This window comes from Miniopterus natalensis, chromosome X (assembly GCF_054644295.1).
Source record: "Miniopterus natalensis isolate mMinNat1 chromosome X, mMinNat1.hap1, whole genome shotgun sequence".
NCBI lineage: Eukaryota > Metazoa > Chordata > Mammalia > Chiroptera > Miniopteridae > Miniopterus > Miniopterus natalensis.
The window spans coordinates 4,465,858-4,481,419 of record NC_142103.1 but is presented as its reverse complement, the minus strand read 5'-3'; the positions used below and the strand labels follow the sequence as shown (position 1 = coordinate 4,481,419).

At 37.0% G+C, this 15,562-nt stretch overlaps 1 protein-coding gene and 1 pseudogene across 1 annotated transcript in view; one reads left to right on the top strand and one right to left on the bottom strand.

Annotated features, from left to right (window-relative positions):
- The window catches only part of MCF2 (MCF.2 cell line derived transforming sequence), a 60,968-nt gene that overhangs the window by 30,021 nt on the left and 15,385 nt on the right, over window positions 1-15,562 (bottom strand). Inside the window, 9 exon segments of the mRNA XM_087813296.1 lie at window positions 1,447-1,618; window positions 2,723-2,791; window positions 2,793-2,909; window positions 3,886-4,080; window positions 5,599-5,718; window positions 10,548-10,662; window positions 10,975-11,108; window positions 13,003-13,152; window positions 15,075-15,191. Coding sequence (XP_087669422.1) covers window positions 1,447-1,618; window positions 2,723-2,791; window positions 2,793-2,909; window positions 3,886-4,080; window positions 5,599-5,718; window positions 10,548-10,662; window positions 10,975-11,108; window positions 13,003-13,152; window positions 15,075-15,191 — 1,189 coding nt within the window.
- Window positions 8,232-8,687, top strand: LOC107532745 (proteasome maturation protein pseudogene; annotated as a pseudogene).

The following is a 15,562-nucleotide window of genomic DNA, read 5'->3' as shown; positions in this document are numbered from 1 at the left end:
TAACACCATTAAATAAGAATATCAGAAAGAAAAATTAAACACAAAACAAAATGCACTTTTAGTGATTAAGGCCGTGAGTGGGATTTGGACAGTGTCTTCAGAACCCTGCTCCTCCACACACAGTGCAGCACTGCCACAGTCCCTTCAAAGGAGCTGAGCTTTTAGAAGACTATAAAGAAGCCTTAGTCAGAAGGAGAGCATAGTCTAGTTTATTGAGTACTTCTTACATTCTACAATTTTTTTCACAAGAACCCTTTGAAGTCAGTAGGTGTTAGTGTTGATTTTACAGATAAGGAAACTGAGGTTAAAAGAGGTTAAGTGAACTGCCCAAGGTCACATAGCCAGTAAATGAAGGCAGAAATCTGAGGTCTTAGGAATATGAACCTGTTCTATCTTTATTCTCATAGTTATTGGTGTTTAGTCCATCCCTTATTGGGTTTTTTGTTCTTTTTACTTTTTCCCACTATCATCTTAGTCAATGTTATTCATTTATGGGGTTTATAGTTTTGTGAGTATATTTTTATATTTAATAACTGTTAATCATATAACTTTGATCATCTTAGCCTAGTTACCTGCTTTCCTCACCTCTTTTTAATCCGATCCATGCTGGGGATGGGCTGTATTTTTATACTCATTATGACTGGCTCAAGCTTTCTCTGAATTTCAAAGTAGTTCCCATACATTAATAAAGTTTCTGATGCTCTTAGATCAGAGAGATTGAATCTAGTCCCACATCCACCCATTCAACTTATTTAAGTCCCCAAAACCTAATCACTCTCTCAGCCAAGAGGGTAGAGACTGCTCAAGGGAAACCTTGAAGCAATAGAGTCACCTCATTTCCAGAGTAGTCCAACATAGTGAGGATAATTATTTTATCCCACAGAATATAGAAAAGAAAATGGATATTACATGATTAAAATGGGTCAACAAAGATTAAAACCTGAAAGTGGATTCTGTGGCAGGTATTACCAGCAAAATTATTCTATTTACTTACACTTATTTAGAAAAGGCAATCCATTCTATTATATAAGCCATTCACTTACTAGAAGTTTATAAGAACCAAGTTATAGTTTATTGAGGTAAGTAGTAAATATGCATCAGTGTGTGCAGGCACACATGTGTACCAGTTCCATATGCCTTCCTCCATCTGCTCAAGAAAAGGTTGAATTTGATGGTGAAAATGTTCACACTCATTGCAAGGCTGGACTATTGAGTACAGATTTGCATCATCCTGTACTATATTATATCACCACTGTGGAACTACTGTATGATAGTTTCAACCACAACTCCTGCCTTGTGCAACGTAATTAAACATGATAAAGGATGCATAAATAAAATTTCAATTTATCAGCATTGAAAAATGAATTCAGTATTTACATCAAGAGTAACAAAGTAAATAAGAGCAGGAAAAGAAAAGGTAAAAAACGTGAATGTAAGATTCTTTACCAGGTTTAGGTGAATAAAAGGGTGTTTTAGATCTGATCACTTTGTTGGAAGCAGGCAACACAAACTGGATTGGCCTCACATACTCATCTTTCAAGTTCTTGAAACCACCTTGTTGGCTCCCAAATACAGTTTGAATGCTTTCGAGCTTGAGTTGCACAGTCTGAATTTGAATCTACAGGTTGCATAAGAATTTTATGAAATATTTTCTGAAATGGGGTCATTACAAATACTATAAGATTTCTCAGACCCAAACAGTCAAAAAATTAATGTAGAGTTTGAAATATAACTAGAAGAAATTTAGGAACATAATGGAAACAGATTAACATATAATCTCCACATGGTTATAAAACCAGAAGATCTGAACCAAAACAAATAAAAGAAGAAATGCATCAAGCAGTCATGAAATAGGTCACTGCATCAAGTGATTTATCCTTCAAGACTGGAAGGGATATTGGCTGGAAAAGAAGGCATGTTTAGCATGAGAAAGCTACCAAGTTAAGTACTGTCACAGTAGTTTATGTTTTAGCCTACAGGATATTCTTTAGTTCTTCATGTGGTAAAAGGCTCCTCAGAGCCATGAGGATGACTTGGTTATTGCCACAGCCATGTTTCTGATTTTCTGAGGCATTCCCTAAAATCTACAGCTAGGCATAGATTTAGATACTGCTCCAATCTTCGAGTCACTTAGACACTTTAGCAGCAAACAGCATCAGAAATGCGCTTATCTACAATGTGAAGACAGTGCTTCATGACATCTCCAATGAGGTGGTACTGAGCAAACCTAAAGCTCTCCACCCTGCCAACAGCAACTTCCACCTGCTCCCTGCCACCAAGCAGACCCAGATCATTTCTTTAAACCTTCCTTCTCAAACTGAGAAGCAATATCTGTATCTACAGAGCATCTGTTGGTGGTCACTGCAGCACAAAGATGTTTGGGATAGGATGCTCTTGACATAGGTCCAATATTCTCCTATGAAAGCTTTGGCCTTTCTCCAAGGATGCACAGGAAAATGTATGTTAGAGCTCCTCATATGTGAAAAGAGTTTTAAAAAAATGGAGGCAGAGCTCAAAAAGGAAATTACTCTTCATTAAATAGCAAGAATAAACCTTTGGACTTTTTAATGCTTAACAGTGGCACTGATATCACCCCTAACTCTTAAGAGAGCTGTGTAATTGCAATTTGATATAAAGTTAGCTGTGAAGTAATAGATCTCTTATCAACACTACTGTAATTATAGTTTTTAAAAATGTGTTTACTTAAAAAGAAACCTCTTACCTTGAATTCAGGAGATAAAATTACATCAAATTCATACTGTAGCATTTTAGTATCATAACTTATAAAGGGGCAGAGCCATTTCAAGAAAATGTTTGCTATCTTGGAGGGCTTTCTGAGCATCTTTAGACTGAAACTTATCTATTCCCTGATTAGCTAGAAGACATTCTTCATCACAGCACTGAAAAGCCTGGTGAGCACGCATGCATGCATGCACACACACACAACCATGTTTGAATGGAAATACAGATGTTTGTCCCTTAAGACAGTGTTTATCAGTTTATCAGTATTGGCTTCTGTCAATCAGGATTACTTTCAGAGCTATTAAAAAATAAAGATATCTGAAGATATTTGGGTTGGGCCCCCAGAAATTCTGATTGATTTTTAGCTCAGGGCTATAAGCCAAGTATTTACATGTTTATAGAGCTCCAAGGGTATTTCTGAGGCACAGCCAAGGCTGGGAAGCACTGCGCTCATTTCATAACAAGGAAATCATTCTGCAGCAGCAGCCTTATCATTCTTTCAATACTAATATTTGAGCTGCATGCAATTTTCCCAAAATCAGTAACTGAAATATGAAACTCTTAGCAAAATAAAAAGTATAGTATAAAAGCATAATGACTGCCCAGGATAAGGAGAGAAGGATATCTGCAGATTCAAATGTTCCTGTTCAGATATGATGCCTGTGATAGCCCTATTTTATGTTCCACTGCCAGGAGCAGGTCTTCTCTTCCTGCTTACCCATGAATGGGGTCAGACCCTCAAGCCATGGAGGAATATTTTCCAGTCACTGTTTAATTTTTTATTGCTGTAACTATGAAATGTGGTAGGAATTTCAGGCTTTAGAAAAATGCCCCCAGGGCTTTTAAAAGTGTTCTAACTGCAAACTATCAGCAGAGTAGAGGCTTCAGAGATGTACACAAAATAGAAAGGAGCCATCATAGCCACGATCTCACTATTCAGAACAAAGGCCAAAATTCTTACCTTACTACACCTGCTATGAATTATGTAGAGTTAATATGGATTAAATAAGCATACTCAAACTCAGACTTTTTGCAAATTTAATTCCAAAGCTATACCAGACCCTGACCCTATAACCTCTGAGAAGGGCCCAAGAAAAATATTTATCTTCTTTTTCAGAAATGCATCATGTCTCATGACACTACCTGCTGTAGGAGGAGTTTATGCATTTTGAAGGTCCTGCTGAGCTGTATCCGTTTGCCTTTGATCTCATTAACCAAAATATCAGAAAGATAACGTAGCTCGTTGCACCTCTGGCAGATCAAATCAAGTGCGTAATGGTGATTTGATGCAAGTCTGTGTCCATGTAAAATCACAAACTGGGCCTTTGCTAATAGATCCTGATTTTAAGAAAGAAGTAAAACAATAACAGCATGATCTCTGTTCGAAGAGGAGGGGGGAAAGTAATTAAGAAGCAAACTGGTTGAGCAAAGGGATATTTTTCCAAAAACATGATTTGGAGTCATACTTCTGCAGCCTGCAAAAAAGCTTACAGTTACAGTAATTAGCTATAGCAGTTGATGCCATCAGAAGCTCACGCATTTCGGGTAACATAAAGAGAAAATTATCCAGCCTCCCAGAATAGGAATGAGATTTGCTTCTCATGGGTTGTACAGATTTAGAACAGAACCTCATATATCAAATGAGGTACACCAGCCAAAGAAAGCTAATGGATTTCACACATCTCAGCCTTGGAAATCCTGATAGTCGTCATCCACCTGACTCCTTTGCAGACCTGAAATGAACCTGTCACAGGGTTTCCATGTCAAAAGGGATCAGCCTTGCCTCCACATCAACTGCTGACCCATGCCCAGCGTAGTGACAAACATAATAGTGGGCAAACCAGGGTCAAAAAAGGAAGTCGTTTAATGGAATAGAGTTCTAGTGTTGCAAGATGAGAAAGTTTTGAAGGTCTGTTGCACAACAATGTGAATATACTTAACTGTACACTTAAAAATGGTTAAGATATTGAATTTTATGTTATGTGTCTTTCTCCCTAGTTTCCAAGACAGTTTGCCTTCTCTTTCTACTATACCATAGTGGTTTGTAAATTGCCCCACAATCGCAAAGATCTACAAAAGCACAATTCCAGAACTGGTCACCAATACTGATACCTCAATTTTTGTTTTTTCATGCTTATGGTTCACCCATAAATCTGTTTGCTGAGAACATACTTTAAAAACCATGGCCTTGCCCTCACATACAAGACAAGAGAACAAAGCTTGAGTTTGCTAAGTAGTAAAGCCATGAGTCCAAGCTTTAAGACCATAGCTGGCTCTTTTGAGTACTTACTATATACCTATATATCTCTGGTACTATGCTGAGTGTTTTATCTATAACACCTAAATGAATCCTTACAATCACTCTGAAAAGTAGGTCCTTTCATCCCCAATTTATAGATGAGGACATGGAGGCTTAGAAAATGTAATCAATTTACCTAAGGTCACACAGCTAGCAAGACTAAGTAGATCTATCTGTGTGAATGTATGTTTGGTTCGAATGCATACATCAAAAGATGGATATTTAAGGAATTATGTTCTTGTATGTTTCCATCATTTCCAAATACCAAGTAGCATTCTTGATAGACATTTTTCTAGCTTCTTCAAAATGATTTATGGTCTTGTTCCCACTGGCAGGCCTAAAACATTTCACACCATTATCTCAGAAGCCTCCTACATGACATATGCAGTGTCACCTCAGGCCCACATTGAACAGAATGGAAAACAGACCAATATTATTGAAACAGTTATATAGATTGTTGCTGAGAGATTAATCATAAGGGTTTCAACTACTGAAAAGCATCAAAATGTAACTATCATGCTCCATAAATATAATGAACATCTAAAATGTAATCTTACCTGCAAATTTTCATCTAAGTGTTCCAACTCTTTTATTTTTTGTTTTATTTGAGCTATATTCCCTGTGACATCTGCCAACTCTGCTTGTTGATTTATTAGAAGTTCAACTTCACGCACAAGCTAAAAATAGTAATAAAAATTAGTCTGAAAAGCACATAAATTATTAAGCATTTCCCTTAATAATCAAATTGTGCAGGAAATGCTATTAAATAACAATATGAAAAAATTGCACATATGGAAAATATTTTCAGTTATTTTATTCACAGTAATTGGTATGATCTGTTAAAATTTAACCTCCTAAATCAGTCTGTACTGATATCAGTCTATATTGATTGTTTATAAAATATCACTATGTACATATGAGAGCATGTATATGTGGGCATGTGTGGAAGTACGTATATGTGTGTATGTATGTATGTATGTATGTGTGTGTGTATATATATATACACACACACACATATATATATTCCCTAGCTCTATGGTGAATGGCTCTAGAAACAAAGACCCTTTAGTAAAAGTGAGCACGCCTAGCACCCAAATCTTGGCCTTTACTATCATTTGCCAGAAAAACAAAACATAGAACAAAACAAAAAACAGCTTCTCAGGAAAACGGCTGATTCCAGGACTGAGGCTTGGACCATCTCTTTATGCTAGAAAGTAAAAAAGTGATAAAAGTAATGTTTGGACATATCAGCAGGACATGGGAGCCAGTTTGAAACACCAAAATAATTAAGAACAGTAATAAATTATAAACCACTGAAAATCTAGGAAGCCATGAACCCAAAAACTCGATAAATAGGGAGAAGAGAAGGCCATTGTTTACCATAGCATGCCTATATGGACTGGCAAATGTGGAGGGGACACTAGAGATGAAAAATCAGCATTCCACAACTATTGTAATAAAGTTTGGTTGAATCTACAATGATTAATTGACACTAAACCTATGGTGATCTTTTCATGAGGAGCAAGATATTTGTGCGGCCTTAAATTTTACTCCTCACACATTTCCTACTAGATACAAGTGGAAAATAGTAACTATACAATGGAGAAATTCAACAGCATCCTGACTAGGTGATCAAAATCCACATCAATAATGAGGGGCAGTTGGACTTACTTTCCTCCAGATGTGATACCCTCAGAAGGACACATCACATATGTGGTGTTCTAGGTGATCATACACAGATTAATCATGAGAATATGTCAGACAAACTCAAAAAGAATATTTTATTTTAAAAAGGACTGTATTATAGTTTTGTCTATGAAGGTTGTTTTACTTAATCCCTTCACCTTTTTCACCCAGCCCAACACCCCGTCCCTTCTGACAGTTGTCTGTCCCATACATCCATGCCTCTGTTTCTATTTTGTTCAGCTTATTTTTTCATTAGATTCCACATACAGGTAAAATCACACAATACAATATACAGGTGATGTCTTATAGAATTGTACACCTGAAACCTATATAATTTTATTAACTAATGTCACCCCAATAAATTCAATTAAAAATAAAATAAATAAAAAGGACTACATTATTAAAAATGTCAGTGTCATAAAAGACAAAGAATGGCTATGGATGTTCTAGGTTAAAGGCAACTAAGGAGACATGACAACTTAATGCCATACACGACCCTCTAGACTGGATCCTTCACTGGACAGGGGGAAATAATGTAAAGGATAGTATTGCCCTGGCTGGTGTGACTCGGTTGGTTGGAGCATCATCCCGTGCATCAAAGGGTCATGGGTTAGATTTCCAGTCAGGGCACATACCCAGGTTGTGTGTTCGATCCCCATTCGGGGCATTTATGGGAGGCAACTGATCGATGTTTCCCTCTCTCTCTAGAAAAAAATCAATTTAAAAGAAAAGGTAGTGTCAAGTTGACAAAATTGGAATGCTGATGGTAGATAATACAAAAGTATTACATTATTGTTGAATGTACTGAATTTGGTAACTATATTATGGTTATGCAACAGAATATTCCTATCCTGTATATTCAAAAATATCACTAGTTTGACAATATTCAAAATTTTATGTAAGTTTAAAATTCCCAAACCAGTTTTTTAAGTTAACTTCCTAAATATACAGTCTATCTGATGTCGCTGTGAGATACAGATTGTGTCAGTGAGATTACAATACAATACAAACAATACTGATTAGAGGTAACAATGACCTGAAAAAACAGAATAAAATTGTCATATAAAATTTTAGTATGGATGCAAATTAAGATATAAATAGAGGCATAATAGGTATGTTCCATAAAAGTGTTATTTTTGCATGTGTTCAGCTGGGAAGGAGGGAGAAATACAAATATCTGGAAGGACCAAGAGCAATTTGACCTATTCTTATTTTAAGGATGATTTCATGGAGACCATGGCATTTCAAAATGCTTGAGCCACAGGAGGGAAAGGGCTGGTAGTAACAGCCCTGTGCCCAGAATGCAGTGCCCCTCTCAGACCTAATCCTGCTAGAACAAATGAAATACCAAGTAAGCAAGCCATTCATGGGTAGAAAAAAAGCTGGTCACATGGAAGAGAGAAAAGCGATTTTTCCTTGGATTCCCTGGTAACATATATGAAAGAGACTGTGAGGAGCTTGGACACGATTGCAAAGAAAAGAAGAAACTAAATCTAGGGTGGTAACACTGCTGAGAGGCCGTTCGCAGAGCGAGCCGATGACGAATACCAGAGGACTTGGATCTCAGTTAAAGGGCAGTATTCTAGTTACTGAATTTTCAGCAAGTAGACCTTTTGAAAGGCATGATCTTCTTCAAAAAGGTTTTTCTTGTTCGAAAATGAACTTTTGCCCAGTCATTCTCTTGAATTATCAAAAAAAATTCTAGCTCAACCAAGATGAAATTAATTTTTCCACACTGAGAAACATCCAGGGTCTGTTTGCATCACTAAAATTGCAAATGGAATTCAAGGTAGTGCAACAGGTTCAGCGCCTTCCATTTCTTCCATGCTCAAACCTTTCTGATATAGTGAGGGGTTATGATAAGGCCATTGGATTTGAAGATATTCTCAAGGACTCGTTACAAAATAAAGTAATGGGAGAACCACACTTGATGGTGAAATATAAACTTGGTTTACTATAATGTGGTGTGATCATGGACATGTGGGGGGCGCAGGGCACTACAACTTATTTATAGTCATCCTTTTACTATAATTTTATGTACACAACATTTAAAGTATTGACACATGAGACTTGTTGCCTAAATAGTATCTGATAATTTTAAATTATTTGGGTCTTTGTTTTATGGCCATGTGATAGGTGAAAGCACTAGAGATCATTTTAAAATTCCTGAGTTATATTGAAACAAAAGCTTTTTATGCCTTTAAAAAACAATTGCTAATGAATTTTGAATAATCATTATCAATATTTGAGTCTGCAGTGTTCATAGTAACCTCTTTTAGAGTAAACATCTATAATCAACTTCAGTGGTAACACTGCAAATTAAGTACAAAATCAGATATTTATATTTTACCTTGTTTAGGTAAAATTAGTATTCATAAGAATATTTGTTTTATTGATGCTACTTTACAAGTATAGCTATTCTTTGATTCTTCCAGGTTGAAAAGTGTAAGTTCAGAGGTTTTTTTTACTTTAGCCTCGTCCTTAAAGTAAAAAATTAAAGCATTGAGCAGATCTCAACTTAAAAAAAAGAGCCCGGGAGTGGCTCAGTGGTTGAGCATTGACCTAGGATCCAGGAGATCACAGTTCGATTCCTGGTCAGGGCACATGCCTGGGTTGCAGGCTCGATCCCCAGTCAGGGGCATGTGGGAAGCAGCCCATCAATGACTCTCATCATTGATGTTTCTCTTTCTCTCTCCCTCCCTCCCTTTCTCTTCCTCTCTCTGAAATCAATAAAGATATGTATATATATTTTTAAATTTCACTAAGTATCCTCTATTTTGGTTTGCTAAATCTGGCAACCCTACATGTGATGCCTTTGTGTATTAACAACTAAAACAGTATAGATATATTTTTTAAAAATTAATTATGTGTCTTTTGACTATATATGATGGGTTTTCCAGAACTACCCAACTAGAATATACTTTTAACCTTTTAAATAATGTATAATTAACATGATTTAATTTCATCCATCAGGCTTTTCATAAGTATAAATTGCTGGATCAGGGGGAAAAAAGTTTTGTTAGATCATGTTAAATATAGTCAGCAGAGGAATAAGATCTTCTAAAAAAAAATCAAGAAGGAAATTTATATTATTTCCTAGGAAAGCTATCCCATAGTCTGAAAGCATTTTATATTTAAAATAAATATGAATAACAAATACCAGGGTACATTACAACTTTGTCCTCATATATGTTAGCACATCAGTACTCTTTTGAAGGAAATGAGTAAACCACAGAAGTAGAAGTCTTGGCATTTAGTAGCTGTTTTCTTCATTCAAGGTCAAGGTTCACTCACAGTTGCCTCCTTTTCTCCCCCATCTCTCTATGGGTTTAAATGGTGATCTTGTGAGACTGTATTTCTAATAATCAAGAAATAAAAACTTCTGACATAATGAAAATAAATGTATAAAGAAATATTTAGCCCTGGTCAGTGTGCTTCAGTTGGTAGGAACTTCGCCCTGAGCACCTAAGGGTTATAGTTTCGATTCCCTGTCAGGGCACTTACCCAGGTTGCAGGTTCGATCCCTGGTAGGGGTACAAGGAGGAGGCAACTGATCAATGTTTCTCTCCCTCTCCCCTTTCCTCTAAAATCAAATTTTAGCCTGGCCAGTGTTGCTTAGTGGTTGAGCATCAACATATGATACAGGAGATTACGGTTCAATTCCAGGTCAGGGCTCTATCCCTGGTAGGGGGCATGCAGGAGGCAGCTGATCAATGACTCATCATTGATGTTTCTATCTCTCTCCCTCTCCCTTCTTTCTGAAATCAATAGACATATTTTTTAAATAAAATAAATTTTGAAAAAGAAATGTTCAACTGACCTCTTGAAAATCCTGCTCAAATTTCCATAGTTGCAGATACTGCTCCGTTTTTAGTTGGTGTTTTTCCCAAAATTCATCAAAAGCAATTTCCATATCATGTACTTGAGTCAGCAATCTTAACAAAGAAAAGTCACAGAATTCCTTAAAAACAAAGGCTTGTTTTATAGGTATGTAGATAAACCTGGTCTGGACATTAAGAATTGAAGGCAAAGTCACAGCTCATGACACTTGGTCCAAGTAGAGACCATCAGTGTCCATAGAACCCCATCTGCAAGCAAACTAACTTTTTTGAGACAGCTCAGGAGTGAGTTCTCAGATTTCCAGAGATCCAGGAATACTATAACACTTAACAGATTGCAGCAAAAATGTTTAATTCTTTTTCAAAAGTATAAAATAAGTAACTCTATACTCAAAAGAAAGCACTCACTTATTAACTGTTTGCCAGTCACCACTTATTTGCTCATGATGTTCAAGTCTTGAACTGAAAGATTCTTCAGTGTCAGGTACTTCCAGATTTGCTAGCAGAATTTTTCCTTCTTTGGTTACAGCTGTAATATCATTCTGTACAAAGGTACAATAGAATGTATCAAATACCTGCTAGTAACCTAATCTGAATGACCTGCAGAGAAGGAAGCATATACCTACAGCATGCAGAATAGAAACAGTAGTTTTAAATGACCTTTGCTTTCATAATTGAAACAACCAAGAAATGCCTCAGTATCACAGAATCCAAAAGCTGTGAGAATCTCCAAGAAGCTTCTACCTGTTGCAATCACTATTTCTATAAGATCTTTACAGGCAGACATACACCATGCACCATTTGTAGACTTCTTCTCTTACTGGTAGAAAGTTCTAAGTTATTCTATTCTAATATTTTAATGTACTTCAATAAAGCAGTAGTACATAATCAAGAGTACCACACTAGAAAGCATAGTTACAAATAATATTTAATGTATATTCAGATATAATTAGATGCCTTTCCTACTAATCCTTAATTGCTGCCCATCATTGCCTGCCATAAGTATTATGTCCACATTTAGATTAATTAATCATGAAGCATATGCCTCTATTCATAAGGTCTTAACCTTCGACAGTGGACTCTTCAGGCATGTAAGAGCGATCTATGACTTCCTTCAGAAGAGCCAATAATTTGGATGCACATGTATTTTTCCAGAAACAGATTCCATGACACTACCACCAATAGGAATAAGAACATAAACATTAAGAGCTATTGCCAACTAGGTGAGAAACACTGTGGTACATACACATATCACATACTTTATTTCATTTATTTCAACAACCCTATAAGGTATGCATGTATCATCATCATCAACCTCACTGTAGATATAAAAAAATTCAAATTTGCCTGGCCGGGCATGGCTCAGCGGTTGGGCATTGACCTGGGATCCAGGAAATCAAGGTTCGATTCCCGGTCAGGGTACACACCTGGGTTGCAGGCTTGATCCCCACTCTGCGGCATGCAGGAGGCAGCCAATCAGTGACTCTCTCATCATTGATGTTTCTCTCTCTCTCTCCTCCCCCCCATTCCTTCCTCTCTCTGGAATCAATAGACATATTTTTTTTTAAAATTGAAATTTAGAGAAGGTAAGAAAATTACCCAATCATACAGCTTATGAGAGACAAAGCTTTCTTTCCTTGAACAGAGTTTTGCTTTTAGATTATGGTTTAAGATTTCACTTTCCTTAATTTAAAAATATCACCTCTACATAGAACTTGTATCTGTTAGTGCCCCAGACAGCCTATTATCATGTGAAGGACATGAGTTCTACAGGGAAGTCTAATGCTTGTTCAAATGATTCATAAATATTTTGGGGAAGGTGATTTTAAAGTACTTAGTGATTGAATCGTGACTCAGAATCCTTCAAAAACCAACACTCCAGACAACTGGGTAGGAGAGCAAAATAAACTACTTATTTTAGAAAACATCAAGAACTAGTACTCTTTGGAAAAGAAAGCTTGTAAGTAATTTATCAATGTTTGGCTTAGTCCCAATGCTAGTATATGGCAGAGTTAGGACAAGAAACCAGGCCTCCTGACTCATCAAGTTCTCCATTTTACATCCTACTTGCGGTAGATGTTAAAACAGAACACCTGCATGCTTCTTGATGCTCTAACTTTCCAAATGAGGGCCTTTCCACAGGATAAAGAATATGTGGTAACAAAAATGACCATGGATTTCTTATTCTGGAGTGTTTGTAAGCTATTCAATTTACAACTTCTCAAGAAAAAGCATCATTAACAAAGGGGACACTTAGATTTAACATATCCAGGACATTCTCCTTTTGTCAAGTATTCTTATTTTTTATTAGTGTGCTTTATAATATATAAATATATATTTTGTATCCCTACCCACTAATCAGCGTGAAATGGACACAAACACCTCTCTAGAAAAAGTCCATGAAAAACATTTGTTTGTCCCCTCTATCAGACATACCTTCAACAGGTGATATCTTTCAGCACGAATTGCAATAATTTCTTCTATTGAAGGAATATCATCTGGTAGTTCTGTCTCAGCCAGTTCGGTTCCAAAGGCCTGTAACATTTGAGCCATTTCTTTCACTGTGAGGGCAAAATTTTCTATAGCCTGCAAAGAACCAGTGATTCTTTTAATCCTGTGGAAACTGTCAGCATATCAAAAGCTGGGTTAGTAATTGTATTTACTTTTATTTAGGTATGAGAGCAAACATATACGATGAACTCTCCTCTGCTAAGGGAAGTTGGCATTGCCCTTGACAATCAACTCTTAACTTTGCAGCTAAGCCTCTAAAAAACTATAGTAAGGTGAAGAGTCTTCTTTAATGCCTTTTATCTGAATTTCTGTACTTATTTATTGGACATCGATGAAAACTATTTCTTAAAGATGCCATGTACTGAGTGATTTATTTTGACCTTGAAAAACGCAGAGTTTACTAGAATAAGGAAAACACTGTAATTATAAAATTGCTTTATAATAAATTTACTTCTGAAGGGAGATGGGAACATCAAAGCCACTTTATATTTATTAACATTTATGAACAAGCATTAGCATTCCAAGCACGGTGACAGAATGAGGTGATGAGGGAATATCTAGTCACAACAATTCATTTCAGGTTCTGTTGCCTTAAAATGTCAAGTAACATTCTGTTGTTTGTTTCCTAAATCAATTACTCAGAGAAAGAAGGACAACATATAGAGAGCATATAAATCCCTTGTTTACCACACAGCTCAAGGTATCTGCTTTTTTTATTTATAGTTTTATCAGTTATTTAAGGCTAGCCACTACTAATTTTGACAATATACCTTCATATGAATGAATAGGACCATTGAATGAAGAATAAATATGAAGAAAATAGAAACCTAGTTTAATTAAACATCATTTAATTACATCCTTCAGAAGATTCCTGTGTCTCTGGGATTTGGAGTAAAGATTCTTATACAACAAACTCACCCCTGTGAGGTGCAGGGCCTTTGCCTATTTGTAAATTTCTAGAACAGGAGTCTTTGCTACAAATGTAACTGCCTCAGGAGCACCACTACCATGGTAAGATTAACAATATGATTTGCATTTTTTAAAATCCTCACCCAGGGATATGTTTAGAGAGAGGAAAGGAAGGAGGGAGGGAGGGGGAGGAGGGGAGAGAGAGAGGGAGAGAGAGAGGGAGAGGGAGAGGGAGAGAGGGAGAGAGGGAGAGAGGGAGAGAGGGAGAGAGGGAGAGAGGGAGAGAGGGAGAGAGGGAGAGAGGGAGAGAGGGAGAGAGGGAGAGAGGGAGAGAGGGAGAGGGAGAGAGGGAGAGGGAGAGAGGGAGAGGGGGAGAGGGAGAGAGGGAGAGAGGGAGAGAGGGAGAGAGGGAGAGGGAGAGGGAGAGAGGGAGAGGGAGATGGGGTTGGGGGGGGAGAGAGAGAGAGATTGGTTGCCTCCTGTATGCTCTCCAACAGGGGATTGAACCTAAAACCTAGGCATGTGCCCTGACTGTAAATTGAACCCACAAGCATTTTGTTGTATGGGGCAACACTCCAACCAACTGAGCCACCCGGCCAAGGCATGATCTGCACTTTTTTTGAGGGCCCGCCATATGCCGGGCACCATGCTAAACATTTTACATTTGTTATTTCATTTAATCTTCCCAATATCCCTAAGAGTTAAAGTATTATTATTCCCATTTTACAGCTGAGAAAACTGAGACTCAGAGGTTATATAACTTGTACAAGGTTACACAGCTAAAAATCATCATTGCTAGGGTGTGAATTCCAACCCTTTGTTTCTTCAAGTCACTACATGGCCACAGGAGGGGGTAGACAGAGGAAGATCTCTTTATTCCCTAGGCCTCTCCTTCAACTGCCATTCTCAGTAACTCTTCATCATTTCTAGATATTTCCTATGGAAGAAAATCAAGATGTTGAATTACATGTTTTTAAAAACTAGGAGCCCCAGAAATCTGTTTTTCTCAAAGAGGAAAAGAATTCTAGCTCTAGATTTAAAAACTAACATAAACTATAGGATCTACAGTAAGGGCAAAAGAAACATACATTTCTGAAGATGATCCATTCACTGTGGCAGTACTGCAAGGTGCCGCCTAACTCAGGGGTTAATTGCTTGTCATCAATGTATGTCAGCAAATCACTAACTGAGCTCAGCATAACCACCTATATAAATAAGCAAGAAAGATACTGTTAACTGCCCTTCATGGCATCCCTCTATTCAACTGTACAATGAACTTTAGCATTCACTTAGCAGAAATTTATCTTTTATAAATGGCTCTAACAATTCTCTCCCATACATCCACCCACACACGTAATGCACTACCTTCTTCAGGTAATAAGAGTCTTCATTTACAAAACATTTCTCTGTAAAGCAAAATTAATCTCCATAGAAACCCAAACACTTGATTCTCCTTGATTTAAAATTTTGCACTGTTAATGCTCAACCTTCTGAAAGGATGTTATGCCTACCACAAAGTAAAAGGGCTTTATGTAGTCAGTTATAATTTATCAGGAGAGACTGATCTTTGCAAAAG